The sequence below is a fragment of the Callionymus lyra genome, chromosome 14 (genome assembly GCF_982586985.1).
Source record: "Callionymus lyra chromosome 14, fCalLyr1.hap1.1, whole genome shotgun sequence".
NCBI classification, from domain to species: domain Eukaryota; kingdom Metazoa; phylum Chordata; class Actinopteri; order Syngnathiformes; family Callionymidae; genus Callionymus; species Callionymus lyra.
The window spans coordinates 4,801,682-4,817,094 of record NC_141831.1 but is presented as its reverse complement, the minus strand read 5'-3'; the positions used below and the strand labels follow the sequence as shown (position 1 = coordinate 4,817,094).

Here is a 15,413-nt window from a genome sequence, read left to right as displayed (position 1 = left end):
TATCCAAATAAAAAATATATTTTATTATCAACAAATTATTATTATTATTTTTTTAGTTTATTAATCAAGTAAATAATTTCACTATATATATATAACTTCTACTTTACTTTTCATTTGTTATACTTTGAATGCGTGTAACTTTGAAAGTTCAACTATTTTTATTATTTATTATTATTATTTTATTTGAATTTGTAGGTTTTGGTAAATGTTTCTTATGATGGTGTTTTTTTTTGTATTTTACTAACTTTTAATGTTTTTCTTTACGCTAGAAAACCAATAAAAAGATATTTAAAAATATATATATATATATATTTTTTTTTAAGACGTTAAATGAGGTGAAACAGGAAATTCTTAAAAAATTATTTTTACAGTTTCAACTCAAAACACTAACTATTCATTATCTAACGCAATATAATCATATTTCTCTTAAATGTTCACGTTATATTTAGACTAAATACAAATAAAAAACGATAGAAAAGTATCATGAAGTTCCACTGTCTGTACACTAGGGGGCGCCACGCGCTCTCACACGTGTTCCTGACGCTCCTTCTCGGGATCGACGTGGATTAATAGTCGGGTCACGTCAAGCGTTCATGTGACAGATGACACGCAAACACACATCTGGGTTTGACCTCGGGGTCACCTTCGAGTCACGTGACTGAACGCCTTCCGTTTTGAATGTTATTTGATGAATTATTTATATTCAGATGAACCTGTCAGTCTCCGCTGAGTGACAGGTCAGACACGTGTCAATTATTCCTTTATTTACACTTTAAATCCGTGTTTTCTTCTTCTTCTCCGCGGTCACGCGCCTCAGCTCCTGCACGGAACATCCCGCGGGACAGAACGAGGTGTGGCGGGAACACTGGCTGCCGTGGCAACCGTTGCCAGGTTACCAGGGATGAGAGAGAGAGATGGACGTGGTTGTTGAGATGAACTTCATTAAAAAGTCCCTTAAAAAGCGTGACCTTAGGTGAACTTTGACCTTAAGTCAGACTCGGGTCAAAGCCTTGAAGCTTCGGTTCATTCATGAGTTATGACGTCATGTTCGCCTGGTGACCCACTTTAGAAGTGCTCTGCTGTGACGTCATCACAGTATTGAACTATTTTAAATGTTGAAACTTTGAATTTTATTGAAATTCTCCACGTGTTTATTTTTATATAATAGATTTATGTAAAAATGTGTTCATTTAAAGTATTTGATAAAAATGGAGACTCTATTATACCAACGTGTTTATATTGAATTTTAAAAGATAGAATTTATATTGGAATAATATCAAACTGCAATATTTAAGAAATATATATATATATATAAATTTGAATTTATAAATTAAAGTATTATAACAAATATAATTAAATACTTAAAAAACAAAGGTTGTGGTCTTGTATAGAATATTCAGTGTCATCAGAATATTAAATTAACTTTAAAAATGTAAAATATTTGATCTAAAAAAATGTTTTAACATGTTGCGGTTTAAGTATTTCTTCTTTTCTTAATAATTAAATTAAATAATACTTAGTTCATTGAATCATTGAATATAAAAGGCTACAAATTAAAAAAAATACTGAATTTAGAAAATTATTGAACAATTGAAACCGTGTTAAAAAAAAACGTTTATCGTATCAACAGAATATTTTCAATACAAATAATAAATAACATTTGAATAAATAAAAAAAAAAGATCAATAAATGATTATAATCCATTTTATTTTCATATAAATTCAGTAAATAATTTCACTATATATATATATATATATATATATATATATATATAAACTACTATTCTTGTATTGTCCATTTGTTATACTTTGAAAGTTCAACTATTATTATTATAATTTTATTTAGAATCGTAGGTGGAGGTTTGGATTTCCATGATTTAAATAAATAAATTAAAGTTATATTATTAAAATCCCGAATTCAACCTTTTAATATACGTAAGTAAATAATTTAATTAAAAAAGAATGTACTGAAAGACTGTAAACATTTTAAACGTTAAACTAAAACACTCACAGCTTCACACGTGAACGCGGAGAATAAAAAAAAAAACGCTGACGTTATATTTACAGAATTTTATTTCATTATGTTGCAAACGATGACATCCAGATATATTGATACACAACTTTGACTGTGCGTGTATGTGCGTGTATGAGTGTGTGTGAGCGTGGAACCACAAAAAGCAGAATGAAAAGCCCTCAGTGGGGTAACAAGGCAGATATCGAGCTCCGGGCGACTCTTCCGGGCGACACACACACACACACACACACACTTCATAGATGAGGCTTTAAAACACACTCTCTGTGAGGGGGGGGGGGGTCTTTAAGGTCCTGTGAGTCCACGAGATGAAGGTGTGTGTGAGGGTCTCTGCTGAGGTCACACACACACACACACAGAACCTGGAGATCGCTGCAGCTTCTCTCCTCCGCTCACACACTCAGAGATGCTCGACCTCTGACCTCTACAGTATTCTTCACCATGCAAGGTTTTCTTCCGTGTCGGAGGCTGCGTGACATTTATTAAGCGAACCCTACATCCAGAATAATTTACATAAAAGGACAATAGTCATCTCAGGGGGGGTGGGGGGGGGGGGGTGAAGCACCAACTATGGTCTGGGCTGCAGGAGAAGGTCGGAGGTCGGGGGGGGGGGGGTCGGGGTCCAGGGGTCGAGAGGTTTGATCGTGGACGAGACTCAACGACACTCCCACACCTTCACCGTCTGGTCCACGCTGCCCGTCACCACGTACGGCGCCGTCTTGTGGAAATCTGCAGGAATCAACATTGACCTTTAGGAACCTACTGTGAGGGGTCGAAGGTCATTTGTAGCCTCAACTTGAAGAAAATATCGATACACTTCAACTCGATACAGTGCTGTTGAACCTCGATATTTAAGTTTATTTATGGTTTATATTTCAAATATGTATAAAATATATATATATTTTTAAATTGCAAATATTCACTGCATTTTTGTGTTGCAATTACACTTCTGACCACTAGATGGCAGCAGCCATTACATACTCCACAGTCAAAAATAATGAAATCCCCGAGATCCTGGCAATGACTGAGGACAAGAGGATACAGTGAGTTCAGCAGCTTTTAAAGCTGATGTTTGGACATATTTTGGTTTGAAAACAAATGAAAGCAGTTACGACTTCGTCAAGAGTCATGTGGTCTGTAAATACTACAACACCAGAGTCTAGTACTGGACAATACTACACATATATACTTGTTACTACACTATCACAACACCAGAGTCAAGTACTGGACAATACTACACATATATACTTGTTACTACACTATCACAACACCAGAGTCAAGTACTGTACAATACTACACATATATACTTGTTACTACACTATCACAACACCAGAGTCAAGTTCTGGACAATACTACACATATATACTTGTTACTACACTATCACAACACCAGAGTCAAGTACTGTACAATACTACACATATATACTTCTTACTACACTATCACAACACCAGAGTCAAGTACTCAACAATACTATACATATTTACTACATTACTACACTATCACAACACCAGAGTCAAGTACTCCACAATACTATACATATATACACTCATTACTACACTATCACAACACCAGAGTCAAGTACTCGACAATACTATACATATATACTCATTACTACACTATCACAACACCAGAGTCAAGTACTCGACAATACTATACATATATACTCATTACTACACTATCACAACACCAGAGTCAAGTACTCGACAATACTATACATATATACTCATTACTACACTATCACAACACCAGAGTCAAGTACTCGACAATACTATACATATATACTCATTACTACACTATCACAACACCAGAGTCAAGTACTCGACAATACTATACGTATATATACTCATTACTCATTATCACAACACCAGAGTCAAGTACTCGACAATACTAAATATATATACTCGTTACTACACTATCACAACACCAGAGGCAAGTACTCAACAATACTACTAGGACTGTAGTGATACACTAATCTCACAAGGCTATATATTCATCTCACAATACGAGTCAATCAACTAAAAATTGTTCTGATCACACCAAAATGAACAAACGCTGTGAATATATGCATGTTATTGTGAGTTTACATGTTCAATTGAATATATAAAAAGAACTATGATATACAGTCAATAAAACATCTCAAGGCAACGCCACCAAAATGATGAAAATACAAAAATATATGATATAGTATGGTAGGAATAAAATAAAAATAAGAAAAAACCCACGACTACAAATACTATGTTCCTACAGTATTGCAATAAATGGTATCGTCAGATTCCTAACAATACTCTAATGACTCATCAACATCACTGCAGCCACATGAACCAACATCGTCCACACAAACCTCCTTGAGGCCCAGAATGCAACACGTTTGTCGCCCCAAAGAAAAGAATCCTCACCCAGAGAGGTAACGAAGTGCTCGTGCGCCGCCAGCGTCTTCATGCAGCGTTTGTTCTTGTAGTCCCAGATCCTCAGCGTCTTGTCGTCGGCGCAGCTCACCACGAACTTCCCTCCGGGGTGAACCATCACGCCGCGCACCCAGTTGTCGTGTCCCACCTGCGACCCCACAACACCGTCACACACCATTTTAACAACACTTCATAAATCCTCCTGCTCACCAGAGTCATGAGGCAGATGCCGATGCTGACGTCCCACATCTTGATGGTCTTATCCCTGGACCCGGAGAGGAGGAACGGGCCGGGCTTCCCGCTCTTCTTGTTCTGGACAGAAACACGTTTTTTTTTTTTTTTTAAAAAAACAGAAAACGACGACTGGCAACAGTTGATGATTCTGTGGTTCCTCGTTTATTGCAGAGGTTCTGAAAACTACACAAATCAAGACCATCTAGATTTTTTTTTTTAATTAACATTTATTTGAACTTGCTTTTAACAAGCTCCCTTAAGGCTTTGCCGCCCAGCCGATCAATCACAGCTTCCGGTCACTAAATAGAGCAGTGTGTAGAAAGGCATCATGGGAGATCAGCGTTTTGCTGAGGTCTGTGGATCAGAATCTACTGATGGTTCCTTGCACATGGTTCAGGACCAGAGGAGAGAAATCCTTCCAGACTGTTGCTGCTAAGCTTTGGAACCATCTCTGTGTTTGATGATCTACTGACTCCTTCAAGAAACATATGTGTTTGATGATCTACTGACTCCTTCAAGAAACATATGTGTTTGATGATCTACTGACTCCTTCAAGAAACATCTGTGTTTGATGATCTACTGACTCCTTCAAGAAACATCTGTGTTTGATGATCTACTGACTCCTTCAAGAAACATCGGTGTTTGATGATCTACTGACTCCTTCAAGAAACGTCTGTGTTTGATGATCTACTGACTCCTTCAAGAAACGTCTGTGTTTGATGATCTACTGACTCCTTCAAGAAACATCTGTGTTTGATGATCTACTGACTCCTTCAAGAAACATCTGTGTTTGATGATCTACTGACTCCTTCAAGAAACATCTGTGTGTTTGATGATCTACTGACTCCTTCAAGAAACATCTGTGTTTGATGATCTACTGACTCCTTCAAGAAACATCTGTGTTTGATGATCTACTGACTCCTTCAAGAAACATCTGTGTTTGATGATCTACTGACTCCTTCAAGAAACATCTCTGTGTTTGATGATCTACTGACTCCTTCAAGAAACATCTGTGTTTGATGATCTACTGACTCCTTCAAGAAACATCTGTGTTTGATGATCTACTGACTCCTTCAAGAAACATCTGTGTTTGATGATCTACTGACTCCTTCAAGAAACATCTGTGTTTGATGATCTACTGACTCCTTCAAGAAACATCTGTGTTTGATGATCTACTGACTCCTTCAAGAAACGTCTGTGTTTGATGATCTACTGACTCCTTCAAGAAACATCTGTGTTTGATGATCTACTGACTCCTTCAAGAAACATCTGTGTTTGATGATCTACTGACTCCTTCAAGAAACATCTGTGTTTGATGATCTACTGACTCCTTCAAGAAACATCTGTGTTTGATGATCTACTGACTCCTTCAAGAAACATCTCTGTGTTTGATGATCTACTGACTCCTTCAAGAAACATCTGTGTTTGATGATCTACTGACTCCTTCAAGAAACATCTGTGTTTGATGATCTACTGACTCCTTCAAGAAACATCTGTGTTTGATGATCTACTGACTCCTTCAAGAAACGTCTGTGTTTGATGATCTACTGACTCCTTCAAGAAACATCTGTGTTTGATGATCTACTGACTCCTTCAAGAAACATCTGTGTTTGATGATCTACTGACTCCTTCAAGAAACATCTGTGTTTGATGATCTACTGACTCCTTCAAGAAACATCTGTGTTTGATGATCTACTGACTCCTTCAAGAAACATCTGTGTTTGATGATCTACTGACTCCTTCAAGAAACATCTGTGTTTGATGATCTACTGACTCCTTTAAGAAACATCTTAAGACGTTTTTATTTTCAGGCTTTTCCTTGATTTTCTGGAACTCCTGTTGTGTTATCAGTTTTATCTTGATCTTTAAAGTATATACTTTATTGAATATTGTTTTGATTGTTTAAGCGCTTTGTGACCCTGGTCTGGAAAAGTGTATATAAATAAAAATTACTTACTTACAAACATGAGATGTTTTTGTAACAAAGTGAATAAGGATCTTAGATCTTCTCGACTAACACAGAGTGCTAAACAAACATCAACGAAACAGGGCGAAGATGTCGAGCCGGACCAGGATGTACCTCGGAGCCCGTGGCCTCCAGGATGGTGGGGTGCGCGGTGTCGGGGGCCCAGGCGATGCACTCCACCACGTGCTCGTGCTCCCGCAGCTCGGCTTTGCACTCTTTGGAGGCGACGACCCAGACCCGGACCGTCTGGTCGTTGGAGCAGCTGGCGATCAGGGAGCCGTCCTGGTTGGGGCGCACCATCCTCACCCACTCCCGGTGGCCCGTGAACGTCTTCACGCAGTACCTGCACGAGGTCTCCAGGTGAGTTCATGTTCGGTTAAGAGATGCTTAATGCAGTGATTCTACCCTGAGCACAAACCTTCCTTCAAACTAGATTTACAAACTAAATCTTTATCAGAGGATTTGAATACAAGGAAATCTAAAACACACCTGACAGTGACGCCACAAAGGTCTTGATTCAACAACTTGGTCATAAAAGAAAATAGCCTCAACAGGGCGTGACCATCTCAATCCTAATCGTGTCGTCACTCACCCGGTCGCCACCTCCCACATCTTCATGGTCTTGTCTCTGGACGCCGACACGATGTGGTCTCCGTTGGGCATGATGGCCACCGAGGACACGTTGTGGTCGTGGCCTGGATCACACATTCAACAGTTGATCAGAAATAGGGCCGCACGATATATCGGGAAAAAGTATCGATATCGCGATAATGGCTTGTACGATATGCATATAGAAAACATCAGTGTCACGTTCTGTAAAGTTGTCAATTTGTACTTCTATGTCTCGTTGTCGTTTACGTCTCCGTCTGTCTGTGAACTGTGCGGCGCAGCTTGCTAGGCTCGGTTGCTATGGCGACGCAGCTCAGGATATACACGGAATTAATACTAACTTATGATCTAGTCAAACACTAGTGATCCAGTCACTCGTCTCTTTCAACCTCCTTTGTTAAAGCAACATATTGTAAGAACTTTTCATCTCGTCTCAGTTGTTTTCTTAGAAGATCGTGAACTTCCAAACAAACCTGTCCGTCTTCACCGTATGCTAACGAGCTAAGTTGTTAGCGACATTTATAAAGTGTTATGTGTGCGCCTTCACCGTATGCTAACGAGCTAAGTTGTTAGCGTCATTTATAAAGTGTCATGTGTGCGTCTTCACCGTATGCTAACGAGCTAAGTTGTTAGCGTCATTTCTAAAGTGTTATGTGTGCATCTTCACCGTATGCTAACGAGCTAAGTTGTTAGCGTCATTTCTAAAGTGTCATGTGTGCGTCTTCACCGTATGCTAACGAGCTAAGTTGTTAGCGTCATTTATAAAATGTTATGTGAGCGTGTACAAGGATTGATTTGGTGATATCATGACGCGCCGGCGGCTCCTCTCTGATGTCGCTCAGTTTCACGGGAAACCGATGCAAGTCCCGTGAGACTGAGCGTTATAAGTGATATTTTTCTACCATCATGTCGGCACAGAAGCGAAGATAAACAAAAGGGAAATATCGCATCATTTCCTTCTCTAAACCCTCAGATCTACACTACTGTACTCACACCTGAGCTCCACTTTTGTAGGTAAAAGGAAAGGAAAAAATGTTAACAATATCGTGCAGCACTAATCATAAATCTAATTTTGCCCTCAAGTGACCGTCGTGGATCGTTCATACGGTGCGAAGAAGACTCATGTCTGAGATACTTGCCATGCATGGTCCGGATGCACTCGAACCCCTGGAAGTCCCAGAGTTTGATGCTCATGTCGGCTGAACACGAGGCCAGCAGCTTCCCCGTCTGGTCGAAGGAGATGTCCTGCACCGAGTCCGTGTGGCCCTTGAGGGTCCGCTCGTAGTCCCCCGCCTCGTAGTCCCACACCTGAGGACGGTGAAAAACCACAGTTGAGGTCTCGGGGTCATGTTTGGAAGTGATCCACCGTCACACCATAATCCTTCAGTAATATATTCACACGTTTGTCTTAAGAGTGTTAAGACGATGAATCAATGACCCGTTCATTCAAGTGATTGACCTTCTAGTTAAAGTGATCTTAAGAGTGTCTTTGTCACATCTTCCACATAGATGAACAATGACACAGCAGAAAAAAGGGAGCAGCGAGAGGAGGAGGAGGACCAGGAGGAGTGGAGAGGGGGAGGGAGTCGAGGCAGAAACACAGAGGAGGAAAATTAATAGTGTCTCAGATCTGCAGGACACGTCGATATGAAGGGTCGGAGCTGCAGGGGGAAGATGACGGTGCAACAACAAACTACAATAAGTCGTTTACTGTGTCGACGATCGTTGCTCGACGTCATCGATTTCATCCAATCAATCAAAAAAAACAGCGAATCTCAGCTGAAATAAAACCATTTCATTCATTCAAAACCATATATTTGACTTAAATGTTTTTATTAAATGTTTCAATCAGTTCCACGATCATCAGCTTGAAGAGACGCTTCATCACGAGGACCTTCAGTATCTGGAGTGTGTGATATTTATCCGTCTGTGCTCATCGTTTCCAAGAAACTCATTTGTGTGATGACATCATGGATGACATCAACCGTTCTCAACATTAGCCTCTTAAATTCCAACCTGAATCCAAGTTTTACTGCCTAATGCTTTAAAAGTATATTCATAGTAATTCAAATAACATTTTTAATTAGATACTTTAATAACGAGTATTCATAGTAATTGGAGAACATTTTTTAATTAAATACTTTAATTTAGATTCTATTAATGGTCATTTTAACCCAATTTCAAATATGTATATAAAGATGGAAAAGTATATGTTAAATAGAAGATTAGTTCTTACTTAAAGTAACATATCTTGCCATTTAAAGTACGTCTATATTAACCGTCTTAAGTTAAATTAATCAAAGGGCTGTAGAATGAGTTCATTTAAAAGTATTTAAAGCAACATCACTAAGTTAATCCTCGCACTAACAACCAATATTGCACCATGAAGCGTGTGAGACGGACCTTGATGGTGGCGTCTTCAGAGGCGGTGACCATGACGGAGAAGACTGGATGGAATATGACTCGTGTGACGGGGGCTCGGTGTCCGCACAGGGCGTACTTCACAGGCGGACGGGGGATCCACTCCTTGGGGTCTCGCTTCTGTGCGACGGGTCCTCCGTGTGTCATCTCTTCTTTCGCCTCGTTCAGTTTCGACTCCAACTCCATCACCTGAGGTGATCCGTGTCACGATCAAAGAACTCAAACAAATCCATGTTCCTCACCTTCTTCTGTAATCTAATGACCGAGGTCCATTTCTTTTCCAAAAGGCCGGCATACTTTTTATCTCCATCTTCATTCTGGAACAAAAAACAAATGTTTATATCATGAACTAAAACAAGCCCTCGTGAGATCTTCTTACCACGTCCATTTCTGCCTCCTTCTTGAAGGTAGAATACGCTTCCTCGTATCCATTTGAACGGAGATAGTCGGCTATAGCTTTGTTTCTTTGAGGATGAAACAAACACGCAGTAAATACTTTACACCGTGACCTAGTCATTTGTCAAGTCCACCTTAACAGGAGAGTCTGGTGCCTCCTTAAGTCGCGTGAGAGAAACCACACCCTGGCTTAAAGATTTCTGCTCCACCATTCAAACATCTCAGTCTCAGCTCTAACGCAAGCCTATCTGATCCAACGCCAGAAACGATTACGAGTCACCAGCGAGGAGAACCATAAGTAGAGCCAGAATGTGGTTCCGTTGCTACCATGGGAACCACAACAAACTTGTACCAGCAAAGCAACAGAATCCTGAACACACAACATCTTGGACACGGATATAACAAACACAGGCAGCACAGAAGTGAACAGTGAAGCTTCTTCATGATTTAACAAATTCATATTTTATGAGCGAATGGTCTAAATTTAGTCTTGCTACTTCAGGCTTCCTTACAGCAAGACTTTAATAAGTGCAGCACTAAATAAGCTACAACAGGTCTCAACCCATCATTTGACGTGTGCTGCTGTATTCATGCAAGGCTCTGATCCAGCTCCAGACAAATCCAGCAATCCTGAGTTCAACGTCCATCCCATCCCCCCTGACTTCTCCACTCACACCATGTACATAATGAAATATTCACTGAGAGCCCGAGTGAAGCTCAAATCTCTCTTCCTTCACTAGAACACACTTTAGTAACAGCATGCGTTTTCTCTCCTTAAAATCCAGACGTCTGATAAGATTTCCAAACAACACGTTTCCTTTTATTAGCTATGACAGTAACAGTTTAAACCTATGCAACATTAACAATATTAGGGACTTACAAAATATCAATATTTAACTTTATTGATCATTTTTAACTGAAGTGTATTGATCATTTTTAAATCATAAATTAACATCCATGTGTTGCACTTAAACTTCCTAAATAATCAAGTCTCTTTGCAGTTCAAGGAAAAAAGAAGTCCCACGCGACCCGAATGACTAAGGACAAGAGGATACAGTGGACAGCGTTCTTTGTACGAATTTCGGTTTCAAAACAACAGTAGGCTGTTTTCCAACAATTCAATCATTTAAAAGAAACTCCTTTCAGTCACTACAGTATCACAATATATATCCCATTTGGTTCCCCTCCTCATTATATGTAGGGTTTCAGTAGATTCATAACAACACACAGCCTAAACCATATATATAACTATATCAAAAGAGCCGTATAAATAGAATTATTGAAATGCAAGCACTTACAGTTCATCTCTTTGTCTCTGTGACAGCACCATGATGGCTGCTGTAGCCTCCCACTTGGGGAGTCAAGAGGGAGGTGTTGTTTGGGAGGGGGAGCACTGGTCCTTCCCTGTGCGACGCGACAGATGAGGCAGGTAAAGATCCCAGACAAAGGTGCAGCTAGATTCAGTTATCAGGGGTTGGTTGGAAAAAATGTCTCCAGGATACTTTAGAGTCAAAGGAGCCTCAGCACTCAGACTCACCCATCACCTGTTGAGGAGAAGAAGCAGTGAGTCAAAGAAAGATGTTTATGTTTCTTAAGAAGGCAATTGACACACATAATAATGTGGAAAAATGTCAGTGATGGAGAGCTTTTATATTTTGTAATATAGTAATATTATTTCTCCATTCTTTAATTCAACATCAACTAGAGTTTCTAAAATTATGATATTGTCTTAATATAATTACTTTCTATCAAACTAAATCCTGCTTCAATCACAAACAATATTACAGACAAATCTGTCTGTAATATTGTCCTTAAGAAAAGTTATTTTAAAAGCAAATTTTGAAAATGATTGGTTGATAATGGGGTTGGGTTTCAAACGAAAATGTTCTATGTTCTAGCAAAAGGAAAAAGAACTTGCACTTCAGATTTGGTAAATTTCCACAACAAGCTGTTTGCAGAAATAAAATAAAAATCATAATTTCCAGTGCAAAACAACACCTGCTAACAAGGGAAATATAAATGTCATGTTCACCGCCTTTGGCAATAATCAGTTTTTATACAGACATATCTTTTGATCGCACATGGATACAGAAACTTGGCCCCAAAAGACAAAGAATGCTATAAACCTGGTACTACCGAAGCACTTTGGTGGGCGGTAATAAATAAACTAGCTGACTGTTGAAGCTGCTGAAGGCAGAAACACACCATGGGAGTAATTGTGTTCACTTTCTGATCCTCAACATTGATGGCACCGAGGGCCACAACTGTGCTAAGCTGCTTAACATCCAGACTAGACATCCTACAGACTGTGTGAGACGACAAGTCCTTCATATAGCTGACGGAGCGACATAAAGAGACTGCACGCTGGCTAACAGGATTAGCTGGATGTTAAGAGAAACCCTTAAGAGAAACAGACCTTGTGTGGCGACAACATTGCCTGTGCCATTATTAGTGCCGACTACTATTAATATTTCTAATAAAACAGTTGGAAGCCAATATAAAAACATATAAACCCTTCTAAATAAACCTATCCATCTATAACCTTAGAGAAATCAACCAATTCTCAGAACTGACAGGACAACTAGTTCACTAGGGTGACATCATAGTTTAGTAATAATGATTTTATTAAACTAACAACTGATTGCATAACCATGTCAAGTCAGTTGATTTTACACCTGATAGGGTTCTTTACTGTGGAGATACAGGAGTGCATAAAAGAAGTTAAGTTGTTGTCTCGGGGTCCTCAGCCATTTAAAAGTTGTAAATAATTTAATGTTTACATCTGCAGAAATGTATGCATGTGTCCTTACTGCCCTTTACTATATGAACATTTAATTATTTAGGTGTCATTTAATCCACATTAGCAGAAATGTTTTATAAATATGCTTTCATTTTCACTTTTAAACAAGAATAAAAGTTAAAGGTTAATCTTTATATAATCATGACTGGTGTTTAAGGTCATGACGTGGCATGGCTGTATAATGCTTCAGGGGGGAAAAACAACAGAAAAAAATACATTTACAGTATATTTTGGAAAATAGATAAAACATTTTCGACTTCCTGCAATAACTGATGTCACATTGTGTTAAGCTAGTACCGGTGTTCACATTGGATAGTAGTTCATGTTATGTGTATTTATTATGCTCGCATTTATGCTTAAAACTGCAAAGTTTGGTTACAATGAAGACTAAAGTATAGTTGCAGTCCATGCAAATACACTATTTCTCTCTCTAAACATTCCTTCTGTTCACCCTGTGTTCAATGTGGTGATGATTCATGAGGGTCTGTTATCATGTTAGTGGGAACATGATGACAAAGCTGAGTCATTGTCCATTTTACTCCAAAAAAACTACACAAAAAACCTTCTTTATATAGCAAAAGCAACAAGAGATTGTTGTCTAGATACGGCTTTAGGATGTACACACACTGAAACAATATAAATGTTTTAAATATTTGGTTTAATGTATTTAGTTAAGTATAATACACCACAAAGATAGCTTGAATTTCATAAATCTTTATATCCTGTGGTAAATGTATTATCAAGACAAGTGAACATAAGTCAATAAGCTTGTTTCGTTATGCACAAACACAACTTTGAGTGTCACAATGTGAATTTATCTGATCAGTCATAGTGCTGCAATAAAATTCGCTGTCTGAGCACACATGGCAATAACGGTTATCTCATATGTTGACACAAGAGAGAAAAGTGATTAAAAAAAAAGAGAAAGTGCACAGATTTAAGAGTAAAGATTTATTTAGAGGTTAAGTTGAGAATTTGATGCGATACGGTCGTACTTTGCGAGACAATTTGTAAAGACGAATCAAGGCAAAGTAAATATGCTCAAGTATTTGGATACTCAGAAGTAATGCCTATAAAACTAGCGTGTGTGCATATTTCACCAGCAGCCCATGTGTTATGAACAGCAGGTCAAGATAATTAAACAATTTGCCCATAAAACATACTTTGATTTATTTTCTCCACATAACATGGTTTGATTTATTGCCAGGACACTTCACATGTTTCCCATACTGCCCTTGAGCAACACTTAATGACTCATTTCACACACAGATAAGATTAGGAATATTAAACGTGTACTTCATGTGCATTAATAATGGGGTTTTAATGCTAAGGTTTTAGAAAAACACGGTTTCAGCATCAATAAAAAGTGATGTATTTTGGTCAGCATTTAACATGCAAAACACTTCCTGGAAATGAGATTTAAACCATTGCATTCGGTAAAGATTTACCTCAATGTTCGTCTCGACAGACGATCATTGCAGGGAATGATGTCCACGTTTCAAAGGCACCTTATGAAATTGACGGTGGAATTTAAATGGTTCTCCGTTGACGTGTATCCGAGCTCCGGCGTCCACAAGGACAAAGTTGCAGTCATGGCTCAGCAACGCCCTTCCAGCGTTAGCTTAGCACGGTAACCAGAGCTGTCAGCTCCAGCCATCACAACAAACCCACACAAGGGCGTCGATCCGAACCTTCTCGAGCTAGCAAACACTTCACGTATATTATATTGCCTTTTTTTAAGCATAAAAATGCTGTTTCGTAACGCATTTGACTGTTTTTTCCACAAAACAATCCATGCATTATCTTTGCTGACGTACAGGGTTCATTAGAGTTATTGTCCATGAATAATAAAACACATTTTAGTCGATGATAAGTTTAGCAAGCTAACTCACCATGAAGCACATCCTTTTCCAACTTCCATAAATAGTCGAAGCTAACCTTAAGTGGCTTTTGACAACAAGTGTCCGTGAAGCTGCCCGGACTAAACATTCATAAGATACTATAAATATAATGGCATAGTGACATGAGAGATAAGTGACATTCTGATAAGAATGCGGCGGTTAACGACGTCCAAATCGGTGTGTTTGTGGCAGCTACCTCAGTTAGCTTAGCATTAGCCACCTAGGTTAGCTTCAGCTACCCAACATAGCTTAGCATTAGCCACCTAGGTTAGCTTCAGCTACCCAACATAGCTTAGCATTAGCCACCTGGGTTAGCTTCAGCTACCCCAACATAGCTTAGCATTAGCCACCTAGGGTTAGCATCGGCCTCTCCGCCATTTTGAGTTCGGGGCGAGAAAGCGCAGACACTGCAGGCGTTTTTCGTAAAATAACACGCCTGGCTTGTCGTCTCGGTGCGAACTAACACGCCGGTGTGGACGCGCGACTCACCGTCAGAAGGTAGACGTTCTCCTCATGCCCTGCGGGGTCCGAGTGCGCGGTGTAGACGCCCGGTTTGAGAGCTTTTAGAGAGTCAGACTGGTCAGAGTGTTCTCCCGGCAGGAACCATCACAGCGGCCTGACTAACGGTCGCGATTGGCTGTCGGCGGCGC

The 15,413-nt window shown here is 39.3% G+C and overlaps 1 protein-coding gene across 1 annotated transcript; it reads right to left on the bottom strand.

The window, feature by feature from the left end:
- Positions 1-2,054: 2,054 nt before the first annotated feature.
- LOC148065766 (lissencephaly-1 homolog A-like) lies at positions 2,055-15,396 on the bottom strand. Its single transcript, XM_087807234.1, has 11 exons — positions 15,253-15,396; positions 11,361-11,606; positions 10,046-10,130; positions 9,909-9,983; positions 9,649-9,855; positions 8,385-8,553; positions 7,229-7,331; positions 6,751-6,979; positions 4,647-4,748; positions 4,428-4,584; positions 2,055-2,760 (listed from the first exon to the last, which is right to left on the bottom strand). Exons 2-11 carry the CDS (start codon positions 11,390-11,392, stop codon positions 2,687-2,689), a joined length of 1,233 nt encoding a protein of 410 aa, XP_087663360.1. The 5' UTR covers positions 11,393-11,606; positions 15,253-15,396; the 3' UTR covers positions 2,055-2,686.
- Positions 15,397-15,413: the final 17 nt, after the last annotated feature.